At 34.9% G+C, this 14,250-nt stretch overlaps 1 protein-coding gene across 1 annotated transcript in view; it reads left to right on the top strand.

The window, feature by feature from the left end:
- LOC101400542 (uncharacterized) overlaps window positions 1–13,901 on the top strand; it is a 460,477-nt gene extending 446,576 nt beyond the window's left edge. Inside the window, exons 13-14 of the mRNA XM_087426455.1 lie at window positions 4,656–7,261; window positions 13,408–13,901. Coding sequence (XP_087282581.1) covers window positions 4,656–7,261; window positions 13,408–13,449 — 2,648 coding nt within the window. The 3' untranslated portion in view covers window positions 13,450–13,901. The remainder of the gene's footprint in view (window positions 1–4,655; window positions 7,262–13,407) is intronic.
- Window positions 13,902–14,250: the final 349 nt, after the last annotated feature.

The raw sequence follows: 14,250 nt of genomic DNA, 5'->3' as shown, positions 1-14,250 counted from the left end.
TGATTGTTTCTTTTGCTGTGCAGAAGCTTTTAAGTTTGGTGTAGTCCCATTTATTGATTTTTGCTTTTGTTGCTTGTGCTTTTGGTGTCATATCCAAAAAATCATTGCCAAGACCAATGTCAAGGAACTTTTTCCATATGCTTTATTCTAGGAGTTTTATGGTATCAGGTCTTATGTTTAATTCTTTGATCCATTTTGAGTTAATTTTTGTGATTGCTGTAAGATAGAGGTCCAGTTTCATTTTTCTGCATGTGGTTATTCAGTTTTCCCTGCACCATTTGTTGAAGAGACTATCCTGTCCTCATTGGGTGTTTTTGGCTCTTTGTTGAACATTAGTTGACCGTATTTGGTGGGTTTAATTCCGGGCTCTTTATTCTGTTCCATTGTTCTATGTGTCTATTTTTATGGCAGTAACATATTTTAATTACTATAGCTTTGTAGTATAGCTTGAAATCAGGATGTGTGATGCCTCCAGATTTGTTCTTCTTTCTTATGATTGCTTTGGCTATCCAGGGTCTTTTTTGGTTCCATACAAATTTCAGGATTATTTTTTCTATGTCTGTGAAAAATACTGTTGGAATTTTGATGGGGATTGTGTTGAATGGCTTTGGGTAGCATGGACATTTTAACAATATTAATTCTTCTGTTCCATGAACTGGGATGTCTTTCCATTTGTTTGTATCTTTTTCAGTTGCTTTCAACAAAGTCTTGTCATTTTTATTGTACAGATAATTCACTTCCTTGGTTAAATTTATTCCTAGATATTTTATTATTTTATGCTATTGTGACTGGGATAGTGTTCTTTATTTCTTTTTCAGATATCTCATTGTTAGTGTATAGAAATGCAACTGATTCCTCTATGTTGATTTTATATCCTGCAACTTTATTGAATTTGTTGATCAGTTCCAAGAGTTTTTGGTTGAGTCTTTGGGATTTTCTATATATGAGATTATATCATCTACAAATAATGACCCTATTACTTCTCCCTTTCCAATTTGGATGCCTTTTATCTGTTTGTTTTGCCTAATTGCTCTAGGTAGGACTTCCAGTACTATGTTGAATAAGAGTGGTGAGAGTGGGCATCCTTGTCTTTTTCCTAGTCTTAAAGGAAAAGCTTTCAATTTTTAACTCTTGAGTATAATGTTAGCTGTGGGTTTGCTGTATATGGCCTTTATTGTGTTGAGATATATTTCTTCTATACCCAATTTGTTGAGGGTTTTTATCATGAAAGGATGTTATATTTGGTCAAATGCTTTTTTTCTGCATCTATTGAGATGATCATGTGATTTTTGTCTTTCATTCTATTGATGTGGTTTATCATATTTATTGATTTGTGTATGTTGAACCCTCCTTGTATCCCATGGATAAATCTCGCGTGGTCATGGTGTATAATCCTTTTATTGTATTCTTCTATTCGGTTTGCCAATATTTTGTTGAGAATTTTTATATCTTCATGCATCAGGGATATTGGTCTATAATCTTCTTTTACTGTAGTGTCCTTATCTGGCATTTGTATCAGGGTAAGTCTGGCCTCATAAAATGATTTTGGAAGTCTTCTCTCCTCTTCAAATTTTTGGAAGAGTTTGAGAAAGATTGGCATTACTTCTTTAAATGTTTGGTAGAATTTCCCAGTGAAGCGATCTGGTCCTGTGGTTTTCTGTGTAGAGAGGTTTTTGATGACTGATTCAGTCTCTTTACTCATTATTGGTCTGTTCAGATATTCTATTTCTTCCTGATTCGGTCTTGGTAGGTTGTGTGTTTTTAGGAAATTATCCATTTGTTCTAGGTTATCTAATTTATCGGCATGTAATTATTCATAGTAGTCTTTTATGATCCTATATATTTCTATAGTATCAGTTGTAATGTCTCCTGTTTCATTTTTATTTTATTTATTTGAGTGTTCTCTTTTTTTTTCTGCATTAGCCTAGCTAAAGTGTGTTAATTTTGGTTATCTTTTTGAAAAATCAGCTCTTCGTTTTGTTGATCTTTTCTACTGTTATTGTTGTCTCTATTTAATTTATTTCCACTCTGATCTTTATTAATTCCTTCCTTCGGCTAACTTTGGGCTTAATTTGTGCTTTATTTTTTCTAGTTTATTGAGGTATAAAGTTAGATTGCTTACTTAAGATCTTCTAATTTCTTAATATATGCATTTATCACTATAAACTTTCCTCTCAGAACTGCTTTTGAAGCATCAACATCCTGTAGGTTTTGTTATGTTGTGTTTCCATTTTCATTTCATTTTTTAAATTTCCCTTTTGATTTCTTCTTTGACCCAGAATATAGCCTTTTTGATTCCTGAGTATATGTAGGAGTTTTCAAAGCCCTTATTCCACCCATGTATCTCCCTGTACAACCTCTTCCTTCTCAGGCTTTTTGGTCTGCCTATTGCTTGTCCAAACTGTCGTTTCTTGCCCCAGGCTGCTGTGGACAACACTTGTGCATTTAAATGTTTTCAGCAAAAGCTGTCCAGGAAGTCGCCCAGCCATGGGAATGCTCCAAGTTTGACAAAACAAAGGGAAGTTCTTGCAACAGGCCATCAGGGAGCTACTAGACAGGTTCAAACCTACAGCTACAATTCTTTGAGAATAAAGCATATATTGCTCCCTCTCCTACTAGCAACCTGCGCCGTGAATGCAGGCTGTCATCCTCACTGCCACCACTGATCTGCGGTATGGAAGATGGTAGTTGGACAGTTTAAAATTCTGTTGCACTCTTGTATTACAAAGCAACAGCTCTTTCTTCATCAAGCTTTCCTCTGGTTTTTGTGAGTTTTTGATTCCAGAGTTCTGAAAAAGTTGATTCTAACAGCTTTTGCCACCTCGTTACTTGCTTTGTGGAGGGATTGAATACTGAAGTGCCTTTACTCCTCCATTTTCAGTGATATCAGTCCTCTTGTGTACTTTTTTGAAGTAAGATATTTTAAAAGTTCAGCTGTAGCAACAACAACAAAAGCAAAACTCAATTATGCAAGTATTCTGATTTATATATAATAAAATTATATACTTATTGATGTTTTATTAAAACATTTAGCAAAAAAATTGAGAATCATGGAAATTTGGGGAATGGAACAGCTTTCAGTAAAAGTATTGCTGTCATTATACTAAGACTATCTTCAAGTTTAATATCTAACTCTATGCCTAACTGATGTAAAAGAAATTAGCAAACACCTCTTTTATTTAGTTTTTCTCTTTTCTGCTTTGCCTAGACTACTGACTTAGTATTTTCACCTACCCAAATAGAATACAGTTATCTCCTTTCATGTGAATACCAAGTCTTTTTTCCAAAGTTAATGACATAGGTATCAATTAAATATAATTCAAGTTATCTCTTAGCAATTATTATTAATATAATTGTTGCTTTGCAGGAATCTGCATTAGTCATAATCTTGCTGTGCCCATAGTCTGTTTTGATAGCTTTTTCCTTAAATTATATTTAAACAAATACTACTTCTAGTAACAACATATTTTATGATAAGCTTTATTTTCACTCTATGAAAGAGTGTGGAAAAAATAGCTATTGCACTTCTTGGAGCAATAGTACTGTAAATATATATAAATCAAAAACACCTAAAAGTTTTCTCCTTATAATTGAACAATCATGTTTTTCCTAACTTTCAGAAAATTAGGAGAATTAACAGAATAGTGTAAAATTGAGTACTAGTCACTAATATTATAAGATGCACAAGGGGAAAAAACTATCCCAACAATCTCAACGATACTATACTCTCCTATCTTAGGAGGGTAGAAATGCCTAACATTTATTGAATATCTCATTTAACCCTCATAATAACTTTAAATAGTAGATATTATTATAATTGTTTTATGGCTGAAGAAACTAGGGCTTGTAAATGTTGTATAACTTGCCCAAATCATATCACTAATACATGGCAGAATCAAATTTTCAAACAAGGCTATTTGACTCAAAACCAATGCTCTTCTCAACACATCGTATTGAGTTTTCTAAATCGCATAGAAACAAAGCTATTCTACTCTGATAATGTCATTAAGATTCTACTTTATTGTCATTTATTCATTTTTATCCCCTCCTCTAAAAGTTATAAAAAGAGCAAAAGTTTTAGATTACCTCTGACAGAGGTCTCCACTATACACCCTATGCATTCTGTGCTGTAGCCACACCAAACTCTGCAGCTACAGATTATAATACAGAAATAAATTGATGATTATAAATGCTCTATTTTACCTTTTGCATAGAAATATATTAATTTGCTTTTGGAAATCATAAATACATCTTCAGGCTTATTAAACAAGAGATACTTTCTCGGTTATAATTTAAGTTCTCTGTCTCTGTAGAGCAGCCTGCATACTGCTGTTTCATTTTTATCTCACTCTTAATGTTGTGCCTCACTCCTGATCACAGAATAAAATATTAACCAATTTAGGGATACAGTATAAAAATCTGAGATAAATAACTATGTTTCATTTTTTGTGTCTTAATAAGCTCAAAGTGACACCTGCTTGAGCAGAAAATTTAGGATCATGGCCTCCTTTTGAAATATAAAATAGTAATAACCTATTGAAGGAAATGGCATTTTTTCCTCTGCAAAGATTTGTGTTGTAATGTGAGTGTCAAAGTCAAACTTCACTATCTTTTTCATTATTCTTGCTCATATTTTACTCTTATCTCTCTTGCAGTTTCCAGAATTCAACTTATAAGATACCTGAGTGATGACAAGATTGTGAGATTCAAAGAGGTTTCTCCAACTCTCACTCATAAGCAAGACTCACAGCCAAAGTTAAAGGAAAAGCACAGCCACAACCCTTATCCAGACCGAAACACATTCATGGATAACAAGCATCACAGAAATGCCAGCTACAAAATTTCTGTCTCTAAGAGTCGTTGCAAGAACTATAGATACCAACAGACTTTTCAGAGTTCTGGGTTTCAGATGAATTCTATTCATCTCCTAAGTGCTGAGGATTACACCTCTGAAGTTTCAGCACCCGCCTGCCACCCCACCTCCATGAGCCCTTGGTCTGCTGTATGCCTTAAGACTCACACTGGAGCTCCAATATGTTCCAAATGTTTCATGGAAATCAATAATTCTTTTCATAAATGTCTCATGAATTCTGATGATGATTCAGACCCTGACTGTCCTTTACATTTCCAAATTTCCTTGGATTCTAAATATTTTCTGAACCCCAAATCTATTAAACACTGCAAGACTTCTCAGAACAGACCTTTATCTCAATCCCTGGATCCTAAGCATCCTGTGGACATCCGCTGCCCTCTACACCAGGAGGATTCTAAATATTCCTTGGGTTCGACTACTTATTTACCTTGTAAAAGTTGCTCAGCTCTCCAAAATCTCATAGACTCTACTGTTACCCATACCTTTCCCCTGAATCCTCAAAATACCATGGCCCACCATAATACCCCTGACCCAGACAATGTTATCAACACTAGCAATGTTGCTAGCCTTAAAAGTGAGGGCAAGTTTAACCTTATTGCCAAACTTGAAAATGAGGCCAATCCTGACAATGAGACTAAACTGGTCAGTGCTGGCAATCTCAAAGATAAGGCCAATGCCGAAGACAAGCCTCTTCTCAAAGATGACACAGACTGTGAAGATGAGACAGACTCCGAAGATGACAAAGATTCTGAAGATGAAATAGACTCTGAAGATGAAAACAACACCAAAGATAAGAAAGATCCCAAAGATAAGTCTGACCCTGATGACACTGATCCCAAAGATAGCAATGCTGAAAATGATGCAGGCACAAATAATGGTTCTGATCCCAGTGGTGATGCTGACCCTACAAGTGGAGCTGATTCCAACAGTGATGGTGACTCTAACAATGGAACTGATTCCAACAGTGAACCTGACTCTAACATTAATAATGCCACTAACAATAATGCCAACTCCAAATATAGTACTGATTCTGAGGAAGACAAACACACTAACAATTCAGGAGATGCCTCTGGCCTAGACAGTCATGTTGTTCAGAACTGTACTGCTGAATCCAACAATGACACTAATCCAGACTACACCTCTAGGCTCCAAAATGGAACTGGCTTGGACTACACGTCTGGTTCCAATAGTGGTGCTGGGCCCAGCAATGCCAGTGGGTCAGGCAATGACATTTGCTCCAACAATGGTACTGGCCCTAGCAATGGACCTGGCCCCAACAACAATAGACTTGGCCCTAACATCAAAGTATCTGGCTTCCAAAACAATGGCTCTGACTCCCAAAATATCAGACCAGGTCCCAACGACTCTGGCCCCAACATCAATGGCCTTGGCCCCAACAATAGCCCTGTCCCCAACAACAATAGTCCTGGCTCCAACCATAATAGCCCTAGCCTTAAGAAAGACTCTGACTCTAACTTTAATTCCAGGCCTAGTAATGCTACTAATCACAATAGTGCTATTAGTCCTAACAAGGATACTGACTCCAACTATGATACAAAACCCACCAGTGCTGCTGGCCGCAACTACGCAGCTATCTCAAACTATGACTCAGACTTTGACTATGTCCCAGGATTTACCCATGCAGTAGGTTCTAGCTTTGTAGTCAATCCCAACTATATTGCCAGAAACAGCTATGCTGCCAGACCCACCTCTACATCTAACACTGTCAATGTCACTGATACCAGCAACACCACTAGTTATAGTGGTACTGTTAGCCCTAGCTATACTGCTGGCACCAACTGTGCCTCAGATAGTAACCATGACCCTAGATTTACTCATATCATTGACTGTAACTCTGTAATCAACCCCAATTATGATGCCATAGGTACTCATAATGTTCGTAATTCTACTAGTACTAGCAATATTAATAATCTCTCTGAGCCAGAATTGGAAATTGGTGCTGATTCCTCTATTTCTAATATTTTTTATGGTAACTCTCCCACTTTTGCTGCTGGCACTATTTACACTTCAACTCTTGAAAATCTGACCACCTCTAAGTTTTATTATTCATCTAAGCTTGGTAGAAATTATACAACTTTTGATGAACACAAATGTAGTGCCTGCCTCAAAGTCTTTGCTGGCTCCATGGACTCTGCTAGTTTTCATCATGCCACTGAGTCCAAGGATGTCCTTGATGCCAAGGAATGTAGCTTTTTAAAAGATTTCTCTAGGGTCCAGAATTCCATTGGTATCAAGGATCTTGCCAGTTTAAATTTCCACTCCAATTCAAGTATTTTGCTCCCTAGTTTTGATATTATAGTAGAAGCTGAACTACCAGATGTTGTGAAGTTTGCTATATCATCAGGTGCTGCGAATCAATTTTTTAAGGTAAGTTTATATAAGTGTAGACTTTAAATTTCTTCTCCATTTCCTATAATTCAGAGTGTTAGGTAATTGAACAGGATCAAAAAGTTCCTTTTTAAATTTATTTAGGTATGCGAGCCGTGGAAGAGAGGAGACGAGGTATCCAGTATTACTTCTTCTTTGACCCCTGTAGCCAGCAACATGGTTTTCCATTTGAAAGACCCATCTGCTATACAACTGACAAATAGCAAAATGGCCTTGATTGTACTGTGACTGGCTTGTCTACTACTCTATCAAGGGTTGCATAGCTCATACATGTAAACCTAATCACAGGCAACCTAGTGATATTTTACCTACCTCCTCTCACCTATACATGGCCTGGTGTTGGTTCCTTCCCTCTATGTGCAGAGAGAGAATCAAGTTAAATAAACCTTAAATACCATGGATCAAGATATTTTAAAACAACTATCTCTCAAAAATCTCATTTTATGAAGACGGCTGTAAGAAATAGCCATGATATTCTAATCTTTCACTTAAATAAGTAGAATTTTAATTACTTTGGTGACACGATATTAGGGAGCAAAGACACCCAAATCTTTGCTACTTTTGACTTAAAATTTGCTTTATCTTGTTTCTCCTGAAAATAAGTAAAATTATATTTTTAAGTGAGTCTTTATTAAATGTCTCTTCTAGCACTCTGAATTGCATGCAAAAACTAAGATTGTTATGTGTTTGATAAACTATTTTTGATAGCAACAAATAGTATTATTTTTGATGAAACTTTACCAACATGTTGTCATTGAGACATAATTAAGTTGGTATGCATTGAATTTTAGCCTTGTTATACTTCATTAGACATGATAAACAAATACATTTAATTTGGATTATAGTATCTGAGTGCATAAATGTGCAACTTGAAATAATTACTTTGTTTTCTACTAGAATGTGTAATTGAATGTAACTGTACATATTTAAAGTAAGGCATATTTTCTTATAACCAAAATGAAAGTGCAACATTTGTATTTCCTTAATGCTTTTACTTTAATAGAGAACAATTTTGCAATATTCCCAAGAGACCACAGCTCCCTGGAAACAGTTGTAATTACCTAGTATGGTTTTGTAGCTTCTCCTTATATAAACTTAAGGGTAATGTTGCCAATTATAAGTAATAAAAATAATATTGCTAAGGGACAAGCCTTAACATTAGAAAAAAGAAATGTTTTCTCCAGTTGTCTTTCACAAGTGAACTTTTGCAGTAGTATGAAAGCATTTAAAATGTGTTTTAATTTATAGCTTTGGTGTTTCTGGCTGAATGAAAATATGGTTATAATAAGTTTTAGCTTACTAGTTAAGGAATATAGCTAACATTTTGCATTTGAAATCATATTATCTAAGAGCTATGTTTCCTAAGTTGTGGCATGTAAAACATATTATGTTCATTTTACATAAAAACTAGCTGCAAAGTAGGATACTTTCCCCAAAAAAAACAACCAAATTTTTCAACTGAAGGGTATTTGATTCTCAAAAAATGTAATAATAAAAATTAGCTCTTAATAGAATATCTAGTCATATGAATACTATGCCCTGGGTACATACATTTCAGCCTTTTGACCATGACTAGATAATGGAAATATATGCAACCACTTTATTTTCATTGGAGATGGACAGACTTCACAATGCATTCATCAATATCTTGGGAAACTGTATTTTGCATGCCTTCATTAGCAAAGCATTTTTCTGGAAGAATGGATGATTGCCTTCCCTTAGAGCTTTGGTATTTCCACATTTTCCTAGTTTATTACATCCTTGTTCATATTTCCATCACAAACAACTACAATGGGGATAACAGAGGTACTTTCTCCATTCAAACAATTTAAGAAGTGAGAGAAGCTCACTTTAAAGGGAATAAAACTTTTCCACCAATCATAAGTGAGCCAGACAACTAACTCAACATCAGAACATATTATCAAGCCAATTTTACCATCTTCATTCATTCCTTCAACAGGCATTTAATAATTAAACCATGTAGCAGTCTCAAAAAATATAGTGAAAAACATAGTGCCTAAGTGAAAAACATAGTGCCTTTTAAAGTGCTTGCAGCCTACTTACCTTAATAGGAAAACAAGTGGCCATTTGAGGGTAGAAGTTATATGAACACAAATAAAATAGTGTCTCACTGAGTTTCCAGAATGGCTAGAAACATTTTGGATGTTCAGATAACAACGTCACCCATATATTAAAGTAGTTGGAAATATGTGTGTGAATTATTATTTTGTGTTTCACTTTTCAGAAATAACCAAACAAGGTCATAATTCCTGAAATTATCTTTTTTTTTTCTAGTAAAGGTTCACATTGACTTCCATGGATAGTGGTGTTAGAACTGTGTTACTAAGAGCCTAGTGTCATTTAATAAGTTATCTAGAAGTTATTTATAATTTTGCAGAAACAACTTAATTCCATATAAGAGATAGAACTAATAGTCAGTCTACCTTTCTTAAATTTAAATTGTGAAAGTAGCTTTTATTTATAAATAAAATTTACTCAAGGATTTAGTTATTTTAAGTCCATGACAGATTCTGATGTACTTGAGAAGACTTGCATTAGGGTCATTCAAAGAAATGGCCATTTCTGATTTATGGTAGATTTTTTTAAAGAACAAAGATGATTCACTAGTGACACTGAAGAAAAATGTTCATATAGTACAGTCTATTATAACCAGAGTTTTGTAAATATGGAGTTATATAGGCATTCCTAGCAACAGATGCCTGAACATACCAATCAAATGTGTTATGCTTTTTTCACCAAAGTCTCTTAAATTAGTACCTCTAGCAATTGCTTCAAAAATTAACCAACAAAAATGCTTTTGTTTATAAGTATCTTGAATATTTCAGGAAGCCTACAGATAAGTCTTTGTTCAGGAGTGGCTAAATTTGCAGTATCATGTCTTCAAAGGGAAGATTGGCTGAAGTGGCCAAAAGTTTTCATACTTTCATTTCAAAATTGTCTGACCAGTGCATCACTTCCTTCCTGCTCATATAGCCATGGGGATACATGAAAAGGTTTAATTCTTCTGCTTAATAGTCATTTAAATAGGTCTTAGTTAAGCCCAACCTGTAGATAGGTAAATATAGTACCCACATACTCCAGATAATCAAAGCAATGTCCCATCTAATAGCTTCTTAATTAAATATATTTACATACAGATAAACAGTTTTTCCATTCCTAGCTTTTTAGGAATATACTGTGTTTTGTTACAGTGGAATACATGTTTTCTGGGGATTTTTAATTTAAGATACAACGAAACCATCTCCTATCCAAAGATACTGGCAACTTGCTCAAGATCTGTTAATTGTTAAAATACTTTACTGAGGCTATCTGTGCACCAAATCTTTCCATAAAGTCACTCCTTTATATATCAATTTGATTATATTCCTTAATAATACTAAAGTGCTTCCATGCTGTCTTATTGCTGGATTCCTTTTTAGATAAGATAGGGTCCTGAAAGTGTTCAATTGAGATAGAGTGAACTAAGTTGGAATCTCCTTTCGGAATGAATTAGTAAAAGATCTAAAATTGAATGTAACTAAATCAATAATATTGAGCAAATCAAAAAGTTCCTCCTGCTAACAATGTGATTTGCCTATTGTTCTCTGAATAATTTGGGAGAAAACAATTGTTAATCTGCTAAAAGATCAAGGTCTCAGATTGAATGCAGTCTTCTCCCTTTATCTATACCATGTGTAGTTTTCTAAGCTAACCACAAACCTACAACGACCCAGGTGAGCAATCCAAAGGAGAACGAGTTGCCCCAAGCTCAAGGTAAAGAGCACTTTGTTACTGCTTCTGTTGCAGAAAATCTGTGCCAATGACCTTTTTTTGTAGGAATTTCAGAATCATGTATTTTCCCTGATGGCTCAAGGTTCTTTGGCCCAGCCCCCTCAAATGTAGCAACAGGATCACTGATGCATCATATCTAGGCGGATAGAGAAAACCACACCAAATCAACTTGACTCCAAATATTGACAGAGACTAAATTAACAGAACTTTAAGACTGTCACTCAACATCGTAAGTCTTAAATAATTGACTAAAGAGGCATTTTAATTCCAGAAATGTTTGCTACAATGACACAAGTGTGGATATGATGTATTCTGTCATGTTTTACAGGTTTGAAAAAACTAAGGCAGCTGTGTCTGAATTTATTCCATCTTCTACTTAGAGGGACAAGTAATAGGCTACATTTTCCAAAGCTTTTACGTCTGAGTTTGGACATATTGGGTGTCAAAGACAATAAATGTGAAATGATTAAACAAGCAAAGTATTAAATTTCAGTTTTGCCTTTCATGAGTCATGTCAACCCATCCCCTTCTTAAGATACCTGGATTCATTAAGTGGAATGTTTATGGAATAGAGACTATTGACCCAGTGTAATTGAGTTCCTCAATAAAATGAAGAGTGGGGATAAGCAGGTAGCAGTATGAAAGGAGTATATTGTAGGTGAAGGCAAAGGAAATAATATATGGAGAAAGAGGGATAGTGTGGAATAATAAACATGATTGCAGTAATCTTTCCTTTTTTAATCATATCATTGAATCCCAGTATGTTCTGGCTAGTCTAAGTCCATTTGTAAAAGAAATATTTTTCTTTTACATCATCCTTTGTACTTTCTGAATTGCCCCTTCTGATCACACACACACACACACAATTGCAAACTTTTCAAAGTTGCAAATACCAAAAATATAAGCACCCTGTGTTAACAAACTCTCACTTATTCACTACCAGCTTCTGTTTTTCCCATTGTGAGGTCACTCTATCTCCCTAATCTTCTTGCTCCATTCAGAAAGTAACCAAGCTGTCAAGCTATTCTGAGCCAACTATACTACCTGGTTGCTGACTCGGGAATCTTAGCCTCCTGATATATATATCCCCTACCACCTCCTTTTTACTCTCTCACAGAGAGCCTATACAAACACACATGCACACACACACACATGCATACACCCTACAGAAAACTTCCTCTGCTTTTGGGTTACTTTGGGGACCACAGCCACCTGAGTTTTTACAGTGGTTTTAATAAGAAAATCATTTTTATTACAAACAACTGAATTATAAATGAATTTCTAGAACACAACTTTTTTATAAGTTGGGAACAATCTATATTTGTTCACACTTGCTATCTTGGTACTTCCTAAATAAAAATCTGGCTAGTCAAGTAGTGAGTGAAATGGAAACAACAGAAGAAACAAGCACCAGCAGTATTTTATTTCATCCCATGTGTACTATACCATCAATGGACACTGGTCACAGCCAAGAAGCAGAGTTCCTCCAACCTGACTACATAATGATAGATGAGGCAAGCAAAGTTTTGTTCTAGGTCCTGAAAAGTCCATTTCTAGATAATTGCAAAAGGCTCTGAATCAGAAAAAAATGACTAAGATTGCTAATTGTGAGAGTTTAAGCAATAGGTCAGAAAATTCAGTTCTCAATATGATTGTTTTCGTGGTTTCATACTACTCTTGAATATAGTTTATAAATAGAATATGACATGACATTACAAAAGACTGGGGAGACATCAATGCTAAAATTGAAAAATACATAAAATCCAAGGTGACTCTTCAGGCAGCCATTTTATAGCCAGCATTTAGTAGCACTTGCTATCTGACATGCATATTGAGTTTTACATGTATTAGCTCATTTAATCCTCTCAACAACACGATGAAGTTACATAATTATCCCTATTATCCCTATTTTACAGATGAGGAAACTGAGGCATTATGTAGTCAAGTAACCTTTTTGTGATCACACAGCTACCAAGTGAAAAAGAATCAGAGCCTATAACTAAAAATTTACAATTAATTTTATATATTGAAAAGAACATGTAATTAAAGGTGTCAAGTATAGTAAACATTGTATTAACCTAATATTAACAGACAGCTAGGTCCCAAAATAAGCATTACTGTGGTGCCATCTTAGTATTTTAAGAGACAGTATTATACCTGTGATTGTAAGGTGATCGTAGTAGTTTCTTGGGCATGGGTTTGAAGCTTTCAAGGGTCATAATATCCAATATTTTCTATTAAATGATCTATATAAGATAGTCTAAGAATAAAAATATAATTTTCTTTTATTACCACTTTTAACTCCCAAGTTTCTTTTTATCCTATTGTTGCAGCTCAACCTCCAGACAGGTATCAGACAAAGCCTTGGCACTTGATTAATGAAAAGAATACCTTGAGATGGAAAAGACAAAGGCACAGCCAAGAAGGTTTTAAGGATATGAGCAAATAACTTCGAAAATTGCACAGTTCCCTCAGCAATGTTTCTTATATGTTCATTCTCACATCCCTTCCCCGTTACGTGACCATGCCTTTATTGTCTATTGGGGCCAACAGTGTTGCTTCAGAATACCATGTGACAATTGGCCGATTCATCTTATTTGCTTCTGGCAGACTCTGGAATTAGGAAAAGGACACACTGTGGTCCTTTCTAGCAACCATATAAAATAATTTGATATTGTTAATGACTCAAAAATGCAGTCAGATTTTTCAACCAGAAATTCTCTTCATCTTTTGTGTAAGTCTCTGTCTCTAGAAAAAGATGGTCTTAACTTTTGAAAAATCTTATAACAGATGCCTTTAATATTGTGATGGCCACTCTAGATTTAATATCACCCATAATAAATTGCTCTTTTATTGTTAATGTTGTTTATTATTGTTATTGTTTTGTGACTGTGGTACACAAAATTAAAATAGTTGAGACTCTCAGTATCCTGCAGTGTTTGCTTAATTTGCTATTTATCCCCTTAAACCTTGCTAACATAGGAAAACAGATAACATATGTCCTTTACCAAGAAGTTTTAGAGATGAATGCATTGGATGTAATGAGGCTATCTCTGGAGCTGCCAGAAAGCAACTCAACAAATGGTGTAGAATTTTAATAGTTCACGGCAAGAGAGCTGAAAAATACAGTGAAATAAATAAAAGAAAAATACTTTTCTTTCCTTAACAGTTAGAAC

Source organism: Ceratotherium simum, chromosome X (genome assembly GCF_057802395.1).
Source record: "Ceratotherium simum simum isolate JZ-2026a chromosome X, ASM5780239v1, whole genome shotgun sequence".
NCBI lineage: Eukaryota > Metazoa > Chordata > Mammalia > Perissodactyla > Rhinocerotidae > Ceratotherium > Ceratotherium simum.
This window is presented reverse-complemented; position numbering and strand designations above follow the sequence as displayed.